This window comes from Lutra lutra, chromosome 3 (assembly GCF_902655055.1).
Source record: "Lutra lutra chromosome 3, mLutLut1.2, whole genome shotgun sequence".
Taxonomy (NCBI): domain Eukaryota; kingdom Metazoa; phylum Chordata; class Mammalia; order Carnivora; family Mustelidae; genus Lutra; species Lutra lutra.
In genome coordinates this window covers 67998021-68014721 of record NC_062280.1, presented here as the reverse complement: position 1 = coordinate 68014721, position 16701 = coordinate 67998021, and the positions used below count along the sequence as shown (strand labels likewise).

General features: G+C 53.4%; 1 protein-coding gene across 1 annotated transcript in view; it reads right to left on the bottom strand.

Annotated features, from left to right (window-relative positions):
- GAD1 (glutamate decarboxylase 1) overlaps positions 1 to 11903 on the bottom strand; it is a 40651-nt gene extending 28748 nt beyond the window's left edge. The window contains exons 1-4 of the mRNA XM_047722681.1: positions 11592 to 11903; positions 10015 to 10159; positions 6664 to 6726; positions 860 to 1018 (exon numbers count right to left, since the gene is read on the bottom strand). Of these exons, the coding sequence (XP_047578637.1) occupies positions 860 to 1018; positions 6664 to 6726; positions 10015 to 10096 (304 nt within the window). The 5' untranslated portion in view covers positions 10097 to 10159; positions 11592 to 11903. The remainder of the gene's footprint in view (positions 1 to 859; positions 1019 to 6663; positions 6727 to 10014; positions 10160 to 11591) is intronic.
- Positions 11904 to 16701: the final 4798 nt, after the last annotated feature.

The following is a 16701-nucleotide window of genomic DNA, read 5'->3' as shown; positions in this document are numbered from 1 at the left end:
GGTGGGAGAGGGAACTCCCACATCTCTCTCTCTCTCTCGACCTTATCCTTTGGGCTTGGGCTTTGGGATGTCCATGGGTGATTTTGGGTTCCAGCCTCTGGTAGACATAGTCAGGCTGGGTTAACCAGGGAGGAAAACCAGAGGGGGCACGACAGAAGTTTTCGGCCCTAACTCAAGAGGAGATTGGCTTTACATGATGCTCTGTGTAGCTTCCCTGGATTATCTCTGAGGATTAATGAAGTCTGACTGACTGTTTGGGCCTGGCCTATAGGGAGTTAATGGAAGGGGGCAAAAGGGATTTATTTTCAAGCTGTTCAGGAGAGATGAGGAAAGAAAGCTCTCCTCCTCAGATCAGACTTATGGGGACAGCAGTAATAATGAAAGATCTCCAAAAGGAAAACGAGTTTCAGAACAACCCTTGGTCATTGGGCCCAGGCACACAGCTTCCCCCAGAGTGATTTTGTCATTGTTGCTGACCTTGGAAGATAAATGCTATTATGGGAATCACTGGATTTTCCTTATATGTGAGATTCCTTCGGATTCTGAGAGTCTATGAAACCATATTTGTCCCTGCAAGTGTCCCGAGTTGACTGTTTTTACCAACTGCCCTCATCCAGCTTCCAAAATGATGAAGTCCTGGGTCATATGGAAGGAAGGAGGATATTATATTTAAATACTAGAAAAACAGTTTCATGACAGTTCAGAAGGAGTCATGATAGTTTTGGTCAAAGAAGTAAATTTCAGGAAAAAATCAAGAAGCCCAGACAAGAAACCTACTGGATAGTACTGGACAGGACAGAGGAAGGTTGGGGGGTGGGGGGAAATTAGGCGGGTGGGGAAAGTAGGAGGTGGGGACTACCTCGAGCAAACAGGTTGGAGAAGTCGGTCTCCGTGCGCCGGAAACGGCCATCCCTGTCACTGTTTTCACAGGAAAGCAGGTTCTTGGAGGACTGCCTCTCCTTGAAGGCGCTCACAAGCCGGCTCTTCTCTTCCAAGCTATTGGTCCTTTGCAAGAAGCCTAGAGCACAAGAAGCTAGGTCAGAGAGAATGCACTGAATTCCCAGCCTCGGAGGGTCAGCTGCCAGGCCAGGCCCACTGTTCAAGCAGCGTTCTTGCTTCCTGAGAAGAAGCTGAGTGTCTGCATTTTATACATAAGGGCTTGGGCACTGCTGGCCTTCAGGCGGGGAAGGGGCAGTGCCAAGTGTCATCAGTGGCACAGACCCAGTCATGCAAGAGAGAAAAACAGTAAGCAAAGCCCATTCCCCTCTCTGACCATGACTCTGAACTCAGAATTAAGTCAATTGGACAGCTTCCACTCCAGTAACCAGCTCCAGGATGGGGCTTTGAGGGGAAGGACACAATTGGAGAGGATGCTGCTGGCACTGGGTTTATGGGCTGTGCAGCCTGAGGAAGGAGGGGGTGAGGACCAGCAGAGGGAGGAGGCTGTGAGGACCAGCACTGGGGGTTAGGGAAGATGCTTTACTCGGGTACCAGGTAACACTCATGGGGTTGAATATAAGTGTGATTTTTCTGACCCATGCCTGAAGTGAAGTTGTCTCCATACCACCCCCCTCTCCTTGAATAAAGGTATTGGGGAAAGAGACAAGGAAGCCTACAACCTCATGTGTGATGACATTTCATCCTAGAAATACTTACTGAGCACCTAGTGTGGAAAAGCACTTTACTAAACATCTAGGACAGGGGACAGATGAAGATAAATGAGACAGATCTTCTACCCTCCAGGAACTTAACAGTTCGGCAGATGGGAACCAGTGTTGTAACAAAGCCAGAAAGCCTCCCAGAACCCCACAGAGCTGAACTTGGAGCCCAGGGTGGGGTACAAAGCACCTCACCTCTGCCCCTCAGAAGGAGTAGAAATCTCTCCTGCCTTAGGTGAGCAACACAAACACCACTGGTGGCAAACAGAGAAGCAGGTTGAGGCAAAAAAGCTGGAGACTCTGCCAACGAGGAGCACACTCCTTCCTCTAGTACCTACATCCATTCCGTCTGGGCTCAGGACCTGCTGACCAACTCCTTCCCTCAGCATCTCTTCCAATTATGCCTCAAGCTTAGCCCAAAATGCAACACACTGAAAAGAAGAAGAAAGTTCTAAGCTTCTTAGTGACCCCAAAGCTATCTTTGTAGATACCAAGATCCTTGGGGAGTCATGCACATCACAAGACAGGCTTGGAGGAAAGTCCCAGGAGGTTCAAGGAGAGGCAAGTTAATCTGGGGAATTCAGCTTTACTTCCCCAGGACTGCAATTCAGCGGCAAGGGGTGGAGGAAGGAGGGATGCAGGGGAAGGCTGCAGTGATTGGACTCCTCCCACGCACAGGAGCAGGGTCTATTTTTGGAAGGAAGAAAGGTAGAGGCACCAGGCCTTTTATTGTTCCCAGCACCTTGTAAACTTATTGATGAAGTCCCCAAGGACAGCGGGAGGGGGTCAGACACTGTAATAGAGTCTCTACACTTGGCGGTAAAGGTGGGGGCTTGAATCCTGGCCCTCACCTTTCCCCCTGCTTTCTGAATTCCCCATACAAACCCCAGAGTCCCAAACCAGGAGCCAGCCCTCATTTGCCAGAGGCCTGTAGGAGCATTCGGCTCCTGAATTCCAGGACTGCTCCCTGGCACCTGGAACAGTGAGCTATGGAACTTGCCAGGCTGAAAAGACCAAATCCATGGGGCCTAATGGAGGTGGGGTCCTGCCCGCTGAACTCCTACTCTTCAGGTGTCTGACCTCTGGTTGGCTCTGTCTCATTCCTTGGGAAAGCCTTGAGTCTCTAGCGTGAAACCCTTTAGAATGCCTTTCCTTTGGGCAGCGGCAATGACCTGACTTTGGATATTAGCTTCCAGTCTGACACAGGCAGTCCCAGAGGTGTCCTGATAGGATTGAGAGATAACAATTATGACCCAACTTTAAATCTGCATTTCATCCCTGGACCACACTGCTTGGGGTGCACTAGGAATCTGTATTTCCTATAAATCCTATATTTGCCTTTTGAAAAGCATACTTACGTTGCATTATAAATTGTGTTCAAAACCATTAATTTGCTAATATAAACACTTAATGCATATTATTATCAGAATAACCATATCTTGGAAGGTATTTGTTTTCTAAAATATCGGACCCCTCAAGAAAAGGTAAATGACCACGTTCTCTCCAGGCTCTGAGAGACTCTGGAAAGAAACGTATGCTTCTCCAAGGATGACCAGGTGCTGGATGACATTGAAGTCCGTGCTTTGAACAACTTCCCTGGCTAGCCAGGGGTCCTGGAAGCATGGGTCTCTGAGACTGAAGCAGACTGTATTTTCTCCTACTCTGCATGCCACCTGTGAGGACCTAGTTTCAACAACGAGTGACTGGTAACCCAGCATATGTTGAGCATAACTCAACCTTTCCCAAGAGGCGAAAGGAAAAGCAGAGGGAAGCCAAAGCTGCACCTGACGTTGGTCAGCTTGTCACACCCCAGCTAGCTTTAAGGGGAGAACAGGAGGTAAACCCTGTCATGACTGCTTCTCTGGGCAGAGGGGATATCCTGAGGCTGGTTCCTCACCCCTGCTCCCAAACTCAAAGGCCTGGGGTCCCAGTGAGTGGGGAGGAGTGTAGGGAACTCAGGAGCACTTCTCTTGAGCAGGTCTATGAGCTGTTTGTGGCAGAGGGGCACATGGCCAAGGGGGGAGGTGGGGGCTGAAGCTCATCACCCCTGCTCTTGCTCAGCAAGAAGTAGAATGGAATTGCATCTTCCTAGAGGAAGGAACTTTTTTTTTCTGATTTTTATGTGCTGAAAATACCTTGCCAGATCTCCCCCATACCCACCCCAACTTCTTATTTCAAGAGAAGCCAGAAATACAGAATATTTGAAGTCTTTCTCTGTTTGAAAGTTATACCGCAACTGACACATCATTAAACACACACACACACACACACACACACGCACGCACACACACACGCACATACACACTGCATGGGCTAAGTAAAACAGCTCATAGGCTGTGGCTGGCAGCCAGTTTGGGACCTCTGCATGTATAAGTGACACTGGGAAGTTAGCAGAACCCAGGGCCCCTGCATCTCCTTCTATTTAAGTCAGGCACCATGCTTGTAGCTACCCCACTCTACCTCTTTGCAAACCCTGGGTTTTTTCTACCCTGGGTTTTTTCTACCTGATTATTTTCCCAGGGGATTCTGCCTCCCAAGCAAAGAGTACCACTGGTGAGACCCAGAACCTTCTTTGTAGCTTTTCTTCCCTGGCTTCCAGAAAAGGGAGGTAGGAGAGGGGCTGGGAATTGAATCGTGGCAAGGCACCTAAGGTGTTTATGGGGGTCACCAGGGCAATGGATTTGGAGGTGAGAAGAAGACAATTAATTCCATTGCTGTCTTAATGTGAAAGCTCAAACCAACCTGGAGAGTGTGGAGAAGGCATCATCCAGCTCCTGAATGTCTGGGATGAACGGAGTTGGGATGTCCATGTGTGGAGGTGGGGGGCTGCCCGTGGATTCAGGTCTAAACCAAAGACTGCACTTTGGAAAGCCAGAGTTCCCCCAAGGTCCAGGGTGGAAAGTAAATCCGTCTGGTGTTTTTGTTTCCTTTCAGAGTCGACCCTAATGTGAAGCTTCCGAACCCGTGGCCCCCAAATCTTGCATTTTAGTGGAAGGCAATTTCCCTCTCAACAGACTACCAGCCCTTCCCTCGGTCAAACGGGTCGAAGCTTTCTTGAAACCGCTGAAATTGGGGAGTGGGGGGAAGGCGGTGTTTACGGAACAGGGAAGAAACTCTGAGGATGGCAGCCCCCACATGTTCAAGAGCTCCCCTTCATAATAAATTAATGCAAACTCGGGGACCCCTCTTTCCAGACCCAACGAAGTTCAACTCTTTCTTGCCCGTTTACCCTTTGGGGGCATTTAGGGAGTGTTTTCAGAGGGAGCAGTAGATCTTTTCTTCCCCTAACTCGGAAGGGGGCCTCGCGGACACGGCCCACGGCACGAGGCGGGGCGCAGGGAGTGCGGGGCGGACGAAGGTTGCCCGCCAGGCAGGCCCAGCACCGCGGGGAAGGCAGCCCTCACCCCAAGTCTCCCCCACCCCGCCGGCGATCGCGGCGGGCGCCTTGGGCTCGCTCAGTTCTGCCTGCCCGCCCGCATGACAATGACGGCTGCAGAAGCCGAGCGCCGTGGCTGCCGAAGGGACCGGGCGAGGAACGGGCCATTAAGCCGGGAATGGCGGCTGGGGGAGGGGGCTATTTATAGAACAAAGCTCAGCCGCCGCCAGCTTCGGGCAAACGCCGCCGCGGCCCCGGCCTAGCCCCGCGGGCCTCGCGTGCCCGGGAAAAGGCCAAACCCGGGGCCGCCCCGCGGCCGGGCTGGGCTCTCTCCGGGGGATGGCTGCGTCGAGGAGCTGAGCAGCGATTCCTCACCGTGGATCAAGGGGACAGAGCCCTAGAAGCGTACCGAGGGCGCCTCTCGGCAAAGCCCGGAAGGGAGGCTGGTTCCCAGGAGACGCTAAATCCCCCCTGTCCGCTCCGGCCCCGGCCGCCGCCTTCCTCGAGTCCCCGGACGCAGGGAAGCTGGAGGAGCAGGACCGGGAACGCGGAGCTGCCGGCTCGCGCCGGGGCGCTCGGGGCGCTCGGGGCGGGGGCGGGCGACCCCCTCGCCGACTCGGCTGCTATCTCCCGCGAGCAGCCGCTGACTGATGGCTCTTTAATAAGCCCCTCGTTAATCTTCCCCCGCCCCTCCACCCCCTGCCCGGGGACGTCCGTATTTTCTGGCCCGATAAGGCTAGAGATTTTAGACGGTGAAATGTAGCAAGGAAAGCAAGCGCTCATTGTTCAGCCGGAGCCACTCAGCTGTGTCCCTTCGAACAAATCTCCTTTTTTGCTTTTAAAAAAATGACATCCCTTGGGCGTTTTCATTTCAGACCCTCGCGTCTCCGGAGAACGGTTCTTTTTCCTCTCCAGCTCCCAGATCTATTTGTCTTCCTCTCCGCGGCAAATCGTGCCCGACACCCCCTTCCTCCTCTGGAGGCCCCACGCCCCCGCCTGCTCCCTTTTCCTTCCTCCTCCTTCAAGGGCAAGCTCCGCAAACCCTCCGGCCCGCGCGCCGCACCTCCCCCAGGCAGGCCACTGTGGGCTGCAGGCAAAGAATGAAAGAAGGAAATCTGAATCCGTTATGACATCTCGGGGCACATTCTCGAGCTGGGGAGGCCACGCACGCTGGCGTGTAGGGTGGAAGCGACGTGCCAGCCCGCGCCTCAGGCGGACACCATGCCTTAGGCCTGCTCTCCAGGAAAACCAGACCAGTGCTGGTCTTAACCAGACCTTCCCCACGCAGGTAGAGCGCACGCTTAGGATCAGCCCCGAAGCCGGCAAGAAGAGCCGGGCTGCCGCGCGGGGGCGCTATGCTCGCGCTCTCGCGCCTAGACCGGGGAAGCCCCGCAGTCTCCTGGTAGTCCCGGACTCCAACGGAAAATGCATCCTCCAGCCGGGTCAAGGGAAGGTGGAGGAGGTTAAGACTTGTAAAGGGGCGTCTCGCCAGGCGTCGGGGCTGTAGGTACTTTAGAGAGCCAAACCCAAGAGCCGGGAATCTCCCTCCTCTGGCACCCCACTGTCCCAAACCCTCAAAGCCCCAGAGCTGCGCCGCCCTGCTGGACCCCAGCGGGCCCTTCCACTCACCGCAGATCTTGAGCCCCAGCTTTCTGGTGCATCCATGGGCCACGCCGCACCAGGTGTCGTACGCTGGAAAGCAAAAGAGGTGCGATCAGTGAGGTTCGGAGCGTGGGGGACCTGTTCGAGGGCAAAGGTAGTCTGGGAAGGAGAAGGCAGGTCTTTCGCCAGTGCTCCTCGAGAAAAACTCCTTCCTAAAAGGAGCAAGAAGCCAGATTCGTGGGCCGACGGGCAGATTCGTGCCCTTCGAGTGCCCATGACACTCCCTTCCTGCTCCTACTTTGAGGTATAGAATGGTGTCTCTGAAAGGCCAAGCACTCACGCGGCCCCCAGGCCTCCAAGCAACCCCGGCGGGGGAGCTGGAGAAGCGAGATCCTAGTGGACCAAGTAACAAAGACCGGACCAGGCCGCTCGTGTTACCCAGCACCCATCCGCCCGCCCCGTCCCCTGATCTCCACTCTGCAGCCTCGAAGGGCGACCACAGCAGCCCGGAAAGGGAACACAGAGGCATCTGGGACCAAAACGTCTCATAATTTCTTGGCGGGTCTCCAGCCGAGTGGCAGCTTAAAATAAACTGGCATGAAATGGGGTCGCGGAGGAGTTCAGGAATTAATTGGGTGAAAAATAGTATTTGACTAGATGATCGGGCTCGCATGGCTGCTCTTCAGTCGGACCCAGAGCTGGGAAACAATACTGCGCCTCCGGTCCTCATCCCGGACCCCCTCTCCCCAACCTGCCCCTCATTAACCCTTCCCTCGGACTTCTCGGGTCTGGAGCAGGCGAAGGCAAAGGGAATCAGTAGTTTTTCCTCCGGGTCCGAATGGCAGACCTAGGAGCCGTTGTATTTTCCTTCTTTACCACACTGCTCTCAGACTCCTCGGGGTCTATCCTGCCCTCGGGATTCGGCTTGCAGGAAGGATCACGGGGGTGCCTGTGGGGCCCGCGCGCGCTGGTGCGGTGGGACCAGCGTGAAATTCCCTTCGTATCTCTCAAAGCAAAGGCGCTTCCAAATCCCTCCCATCCCCCACCCCGCCCGGTCCGAGCTTTCAGCTCCCCGCGAATGTTGGCCGCGATAAGGAGAGTGACATCCATTAAACTCGAGGCACAAGAGAGCCCCAGCGGGGAGAAGAAATAGACCGACGTTAGCGAGACAGCGTGTCACAGATGGAGTTCCTGCCACAGACAGGAAATCGGTGCGAAAGCAAAACCCTTGTAATAATAACTGGCGGGTAGAGAGTTATTTCCACTCAATAAAGTTCTTTCGCCTTAAACGCCATCTCAGCTAATCCACAGAACAACCCTATGAAACAAGAATAGTGTTCACCTAAGACTCATTTTACAAATAAAAACAGAGAGATTCAGAGAGGTTATGCGATCTTTCCAAGGTTACTCAGCTGGGGCATTGGGGTTCAGACCCAATGCACCGCCTTTCAGAGTTGGGGGTTACAGTAGGGCAGGGAGAAGGAGTTGCTGGAGCAAAAGGCTAATTAAAATTGCGCGGATTGATCAAGGCCACAGCCCAGGAGACCTTGAAGGGTGAGAAGCGGAGCCCGCTGGGCCGGCGAGGGTGTGTCTGCAAGGGAGGACAAGAGCAGTAAAGAGCCCGGGATGGGCTCACAGGTTAGAGTCCCCAGCCTACAGCTGGGCTGCTGGGGCAGACGACGGCGTTCTCGGGACGGGTGCTGCACGCTCTTCCCAGGCAGGGTCCTCGACCTCTGCCTCGGTGCCCTCCCAGCACGTCAGGCCATGTGTGAACTCAGGTCAGCGCCTCCACTGGTTCTCAGAACAGAGGTTAGGTGTCTGTGCTCTACCGCGCGCTGCCGTGGGGAAGTAAGGTTAACCTGGATGGGGTGGTATGGGGGCAGGACTCTGAGGTGGGTGAACCCAGCGGTTGCTCTGCCCTCTCGGGGCAAAAAGGGGGCGGGAAATGTCGGGAGGTCTGGAAAAGAAATCCATCAAGGCCAGTGCAACAGACAAAGGCGGGCAGGCCTCGCGTTCCTCCCGGCCTGATCTGGCCACCTCGGCAGCCAGTGCCCGGCTCGCGTGCCACCAAGGCTGGCTGCTCTCCCGAGCCCCTCTTTGTTGTGTGTTTAATTGTAGCTCGCCTGGGGGGCGGGAGAGGGAGCTGCAAAGGGAACTGAAACGCAACCTCAGGATTTAAGACAAGGCCTCCAGACCGCGGATCCAGTGGCAGCGCCAAGGAGAGGGGACTCGTGGGATGACATTCTCCCATCTTCGTTGATGGGAACAATTGACATTTTCTCAAGTCCACAGAAAGTGCCATAAAAGCATAGCAATAAGCCCTCCTAACCACACTGCCATCCCTAAGCCCCTCTTATACAGAAAATCTGGGGCCGTTACTACTGGAGCTGATAGACTGAGGGGAGGGGACTAATTTCAATCCAAGTTGAAAAAAAAGAAAAATAATTCCTTCATTGCCAGGCTTCTACAGGAAGGGTAGGAAATAAATCTGAATTAAAGACAGATTCTGGAAATGGGCTGAGGAGCACACTGAGCTAGAGTGGGGAAGAATAGAGTCCTCTTCCCTCTTTTTATCTGGTTCCCCTTTTCTTCTCTTTTGAGGACCTATCAATTGCTGACAGATCTACCCTGGAGAAAAGAGAAGGGTGCTCTCTCCTCCCGCCCTGGCAAAGCTTCTTGTCGATTCCTGGCTCCCAACCTCTCTCCACTCAGGTTGCTGCCCGCTCCTTTTTCTTTCTTTTCTTTTTTCTTTTTCTTTTTGTCTGAGATGTAATTAATTGTCTGAAATGTCGAGGCTCAGTCTCAAACCGTTTTATGCACCTTTCTCGCCCCTGGCTTCTCCCTCAATCGTCAATAGCTCGACGCAAATTTGGAGCAATTAGGGACCCCGAGTTTTCTAAAAGCTGCAATTAACGTCGCAATTTCCGCTGATTATAGACTTCGAGCACAGCGCAGGGGTAAAGGAGGGGGTCAGATCTCGGCTCAACGAGAGCTAGAGACAGAAAACTCTCTATTCCCGCCGAGACTACAGTCTCCTCACACCGCCCTCTGCCCTGACCCCCGTGGTCCCACAAGCCAAAGAAATCACACACAACAAAAACAACACTCTCCCCTCTCGTCCCTCCCCCGAAGCGAAGCCCCCAAGGATCGCCGCTGCTCGAACCTTGCGTGGCTCCCACTTTCCAGCGCCCCAGAATCGCCTGGCATTTCTGTCAGTCAAACGACCTCTGGCCGAGACCCAGGTCAGGGCCCCATTTCTTTCCAGCCTCCATCGTCTCCGCGCTCCCCCTTCCCTTTTCACCAGCGCAGCCTCCTCACGTCCCAGCGCCCCCATCTCCCCCGCAGTCCATTTGATAGGAAACTGGGGGCAGAACCTACTTGTGGGGCGCAGGTTGGTAGTATTGGGGTCCGCTCCCGCATTCGAGGAGGTTGCGGACGAGGAAGGGGTCGAAGACGCCATCAGTTTGGTTGTCCCGGGGCCTCTGCTGTCCGGGGTCCTCGGCGAGTCGGGCGCAGGAACAGACTGCAAAGAGAAGCGAGAGCAGTGCGGGGAGAGCTTCCGGGGTCCCGCGCGGGAGGCGACTGAGCGGTCGGGGGCACCGACGCTCCCCTCAGAAGTCTGGGCTTGGGACAGAGAGGCGAGAGGAAGGGCACCTAACAAGCTGAGTCGGGGTGCGCGGGGGGGAGGAGGAGACGTGCGCGCGAGCTCTGGGACTCCGGCGCCGGGAACGTAGCCCCGGGCTGCTCTCCAGTCTGGCGGCCGAGCGGGGTGACCTGGAGAGCAGCGCAGAGACTAGGGGAGCCCAAGGCCAGTTCAGGACGCAGGGGTGCGGAGGATAGGGCTAGCAGGGCAAGGGAGGCTCAGTGCGCGATTTTCCAGCCGAGCCACGACAATCCCGATTGGGCTCTCAGCAGCCGGAGGGCGGGCAGGCGGGGGGAGTGCGCACGGGGCGGGCACGTCTGGTTCGGTGTCTGGTTCCCGTTGTTGTGTCTGGTTAATTCCCTGGAAAGAAGGAGGCTAACTGCTCCGAGGACCGGGGACTTTGGTGAGACAAGGTGAGAGGAAAAAAGGGTCCATATCTTTACGTTCTCTCTCGGATTGGGTCGGGGAAGAACTACAGTCACCTTGCACTCTAGACAGCCAGAAAGCAGCGGGTCGGAACCTTGTCTCCCTCTTGTCCTACCCTGATTTGAGCTGTCTGGAAGCCTAGGACGAGGCTCAGTCCGGGTTTGTGTTCCCTCTCCACCCAACTCTCTGAGGTCCCCAGATTTTTCGCTGTACAAAGCCGAAGAGGTTGAGTGAGGCAAGAAAGGGAAACATTACTGGGGGAAACGAACTTGGCCTCTGCTCTCGGAAGGCGGCAGACTAGGATCGGTGCGCGACGCCGCTATACTGCGCTTGGCGCTGGCGCGATGGCTACCGAAGGCCCCAGGACAGAGGTGCCGGCCAATCTAGGTAGATCTAAGACCCCGCAGAGTAACACCTGCTTGCCACCACCTTCACACGCACCCTGGGATCCGACACCCAGCCCTGCACGCACACTTCTGCTGTAACGCGGGCCACGGTAGACCGCAGCTTCTGGGGAAGTAACAGGTTACTGCTCGGAGTCGCGCCTTTGGCTTCTGCTGCTCAGGAGCCCTCTGGTGAGACAGGCGGTCTCAGTCGGGAAGGGATGGGGAAAATCTCTCGCAACTTCAGCTCGGGTGTCAGCGTCTGGGCATCCCCAGGCGTGAATTTCGCTGGTGGGGGTAGGATGGCGGCGAGGTCGGGGGTCGCTGCGCCGCGCACCAAGGGAGAGCCGGGAGTCGGGCAGGCGGGACGCGTTCTGTTAGGGAGGGTAGATGGCGGTCGCTGGGAGTGGGGCTTGGCCAGGAAACCGCGGGTGAAGAGGAGGATCCAGCTGAACAGCTGAAGCCGGGCACTGGGAAGTCCAGGCAGTCGCGCGATTACCCACCTGGGATAGGCAACAGCAAGCCGGGCGCTCCAGCCGCTCCTCTGCGCAGCGCGCAGAGATCCGCTCGGCCCGGGCCCTGCCACAGGCGTAATCTTCCCGGCGTCAACTCCAGCTGCCGCCCGGCCCTCGCCAGCACGGTCCCGCACGCGAGCGCCGGGAGGAGAAGAGAGCGGTGGGCAGAGGCAGCTGGTAGGCTTCGGGGGAGGCGGGGGCGGAGTGGGGAGGCGGGGACCGCTCGGCAGGGGAATCACGAGGCCGTCTCTCGCGGGGGTAGCTCGTCGGCAGAGCGGTGGGGCTCCTTTGCAGGTGCCTGATCGCCTCTGGAGCTTTAAAGGACGATTATAAATCCAGATCACGCTTTGGGGCCCGGAAAAAAAAGGGCCCTATGAGTAATCCAGAACGTACTCAACGTGCTCTGTTTTTTTTTTTTTTAATAGAGGGTGCGGATAAGACGAGGGAAAAGAGAATTCCTATGAGGAGTTCTGCCTCGTTGACTGCTTCTTCTTCATCTCTCTCCGCCTTCCCCTCCCTCTCCCATATCTTCGGGAAGACTAGAACAGTGGCTTTGCCTCAATTCCTTTCCTTGCGATTCCCCCAAAGCTACCACCCCGCGACTCTTTCCCGAGTAAAATCGAGCTCTAGCGTTGTGTCCTCGCTGGCTCTCTACTGAGCCGGGATTGTTGTAAAAGCGAAGGAGACCGAGAGGAGGGGGCACGGAGGAGACCCCTTCTCCTTTCACGTCAGTTTCTTCATCCAGCTCAGAGCCTTCCCAAAGTACTTCACCTGAGTACCGCTACCCACTGCCGCCCGCAGAGAAAAGGTCCCGTTTCCCGCCCACTATGCACTCCCTGCTAGCTTTGGTCCCCTAGGTAATGGGGGAAGAAGTCCTCCTGATTGATCACAGCTGAAGGTTAATAACACGCACGAGTGCTGCTCCAAACCAACGGGAAACCCGAGCACAGAGGCGGCCCCAGGGGGCGGGGAGGAGGGTGGGCAGCGGGCCGTCCTGCCCTGCCCTGCCCGCTCTCCTCGCTCTCCCGACGATTTTGCTCTTTTTAAGGATTCTCCCTTTGCATTATTTAATCATATTTAATGAATTGCCCCTCACAATAAGAAGGCGTTCACCGGAAAATTTCCACCAGGGGGCGCCAGGCACCCAGAGACCGCGAGGCCCTGTGCGGGCGGGGAGACCCGCCGGAGCTAACACCTGGAAGGGCTGTCTGGACTCTTATTCTCCTGCCTCTTCAAGCCATCCCTTAGCCAGCGTCCTCGCTAATGTTCTCCTCTTTCCTCTACCTCAGTTTCTTTTTCTTTAGGGCACACACACACAAAAAGTTGATCTTTGTGTGTGCTGGGTGATAACGTGTAACCAGTGATTCCTTCAGTCGTTTCACAGTGATTTTCCCCCTGTTGTGATGCAGCAAGCAGGGGTTATTTATGGACACGTCTGCGGCCTTGCTGGTCCAACCGAAGCCCGTCCCTTCTTTCTGAATGTCTTATCTCCTTTCACCACGACACTGAGGGGGTGCAGAAAATCTTACTAATAACAGAAAATTCCCTAATAAGATCGAAGATTCCTCCCCGAGAAGATACAGTCCCATTAGTAAGAGGACTCGCGCTCTGAGGTTCGAAATAACAGCGTTGCCCTTGATCCTAAAGAAAATACTGTCGTCCTCTCTCCACCTCACAATAAAAGCTCGGGCACTTTTGAAGGACACAAAAGCATCCTGAACGGGCGGAGCGGGTAGTCACAGCAGCTCTGGGCGCCAGAGCTCCAGACTGGGCAAGGTGGGCGTGCCTACTCCACCAGAAGGAAAGATCCCTTCAAAACCTTGAAATGTGCGGTTTACTCCGAAATAAGGCTCAGAATTCCACCCACGCCCCCTCCTCAAGCCTCCCTAAATGAGATGGTTGCACCAATCAGAGAGCCCAGTGCCCGTGCTAAATCATGGAAGACACAAGGAGCAAGGAGACTGACGGGAGGAGGCAACAAATTCCGATGCCCCTCAGCGTCCGTTGTTCCAGAAAGATGCCTGCTCGCTGTCTCTTCAATCCTCTCCCAAGACCTGAGATTCCCCGCAAAGAAAGATTCGTTTACTTTCACCTGTGGCTTGAGACAGAAATTTCCAGCCACTCCCTCTTCTGACCCCAGTGTCCAAAATGTTCACCCCAATGTTTTAGCCGAGAAAATGATCCCGTTGGTAAAAGAAATCTACAAAAAGCAGGTATTACAAATGAAAGTTCAGTCTGTCCAACTGCGAGAACATCCCTCCCTTTCTCTATGGAGGGGGAGGGAATGAAGTCTCGTCCTTAATTTAAAAATGTTTAACTAAATATTAGAAATTAGGTAATTAAACCAATATTTATTAATCACTTACTATGTGACAGGCTCTGTTCTCAGGGAGTTTTACACTGTTCCAGCAAGTTATATTATCTCTGCACCAGTGGAGTTAACATTCCAGTTAGTCATGGAAAGTAACAGACTTGGGGACTTACGGTTTTGGTTTAATTTCCAATTCTCTCCCATTCCAATCTAGACTCTTGGGCTCAGGGAGATGTTAAGGAACTAAGGGCCTGGAGTTAACAGCCAGTTCCAGCACACTGAGTTGGGAGACAGGGCAAGGCTTTGTCAGTACCACGGACAGCACCCGCCGTCCTGTCCCTCAGGCCTCCCCTTAGTGGGTCTCACTCACCAGCTCTCAGCCAACCCGCCCCACACACCCTGCCCGCCTCCCTCCCGACTGTAACTGCTGTGTTTTTCCCTGTTGGAGTGGGGGCTGGGAGAATAGAGTATTTCGTCCTCTCCTTCTCGGTAATAATTTGTAGTGAGGGTGGTTGTGGTTGTCTTTTGGCTCTTTAGAACATTTGGAATTCATATTTCTGTTTGGTTTTCACTATTCTTTTTATCTGTTATTACTCCTGGGTATGTGGGGGGAGGAGATGCTGTGGACAATGGGGGTGAGAAATAGATATCCTCTACAGGGACTCGAACCGGTGGTAAGGGGTGGTCCGGAAGGGAGTGGTGTCCGCCCAGCTGTTTCATTTGCGTTTGATGTAAGGTTTAGAGCTTTGTAGAAAAGGGAACGCGGAGCCCGGAGGCGGAAGAAGTGGGCGAGCACCAGCCCTCTGGTCTCTCCCCAGTTGTTAGGGGTTTCCGAGCCTGCAGCCCCGGCTATTGGATCCTGTCCACCCAGAACAACCTTCCTTTAGGTCAGCGACGGCTGGGACTTGGGAACATGACCCTCCGCCCACAATGCCCTTTCCCAGAGATGTTTAAAGATATTCCAATCGTATTTGGAGCCGAGCCTTTCAGCAAAAGAAAAAAGGGAATGGGTGGGAGGAGAGTAAGGCGTGGAAGGGGGCCCGTACAGGCTGCGGGGGAGATTTTTATGCGTAAAATATGGTCCACGTCAAGGTGAGTAAATAGGAAATGTCACCCCCCCCCTTTATTTTTTCTGACGCATTTGGCGTTTTTAGCTTCCAGGAAAGGTAATTTGGAGCCACGGCGTTGTTTCATTTCATCTGGCTCTTTAAGGTCTATTTTAAGTGCCTAATTTATGAACAAAAAAGAGGGGGAAAAAATGGCTGTGCTCACCGTTTAAACGTCTGTCTCTGAGATGAGGGCTGTGGAAAGCTTTGATAACCTCACACTCGGCTTTTCTTAAGTCGAGGCTAAAGCCTATTCAGTGTGTTTGTGTACTTTAAAATAGTTCCCAAATTATTCTGGACTTTCTTTGAGGACCATCGCTAAATCGACACCCCTACCTCAACAGATCACACCATACTCACTCCTGAGAGGCAAGAAAGGGTTAAAAGGGTGGTGGGGAAGTCAGGATTTCAGCCCGAACGCTGGAAAGGACTCCGGAAATTACAATCTTTTCTTCGAATGAAGAGAGCTGAGTTCCTCAGATAATCGTCCAATGGTTCCTTCCTCCTTGGTATTCAAAAGATGAAAATATTCTAATATTAAAGAAATTAATCAAGCAGGACACAGTGATTTGTATTTGGGCAAATCTTGGGTCAATCTTAAACCCGATTCCTGTTCTTCCAGACACGTAGACAGAGGGACCAGCAGGTGGCGATAGATTACAATTTCTGAGAGGAAACTACAGCCCCCACAAGGGAGCAGTTCTTCAAGGAAAACTGCAGGCCTTTCCCGTTCACTTTCCTACCCTGCCATATTTCACAAAGGAGCCCTGTTTAATTAAAATGCTGAGAGATGCTGCCGGAAGTGGCCTGAAGCACCCAGGGTCTCTGTCCCTTTGGTGAAAGAGAAGGGAATATGAATATCCATTTCTTTCCACAGAGCTTTACCCGCAAAGGTGGGCTTAGGAAAGGAGCTCTTTGATAGAGGCAAGATATTTCACTGCAAAAGTGGAGACCAAAGAAGTAACAGAACTGGACTGCAATTCTGACAGAGAGCTTTTAAGATGTATCTATGTTTTCTGCTCTTCTCTCAGCAAAAAAACTAAGGCAAAATCAGTCTTTTCTCAAGAGAGTGGGATGCAAGAAAGTTGATTTCCCACATAAGATGATTTGGTGAAATGGTATAGAACGGGAGAATGGCTACAATAATATTTTATCCATTTCTTTCAGTGCAAAAGCTTGTAAATGTTTAACATAACAAGAAGTTAGCCTTTGTTTTTAGATGTAAGTGACTGGAGACTATTGTTTATGAGAAGGTTCTGGAAGGTTCTGACTCAGTCATGGAAAATCTGAGAACTTAAATTTCTGTTTCAGATTGGGTTCGTTCCCTAATCCTGGCCAGTTGTTCATGGAAGAAAACTGGAAATTTAGTCCCTTTTATGTCAAGAACTTACAAGTAAGAGCTCACTGGAATGTATGCACAGCCAAAGTTCTCACCTGTATCATCTGCAAATCAGTACCATGGGTTTCTCCAAAGCAGTTACTCACCTGGAGCTCATTCTTTCTATCTTACCCTCAGTTCCAAGACTGAAGTCCTGTTTTCTTTGTCTTTGGGTAAGTCAGGGACCCTTTAGATTTGTACCTGAAATATCAAGCAATGCCTAAGTATGTGGGTTAAATGATAATCAACATCTTCTCACCGGGCTATAGGCACATTATCTCAACTTCAAAGCCAGGGACAAGT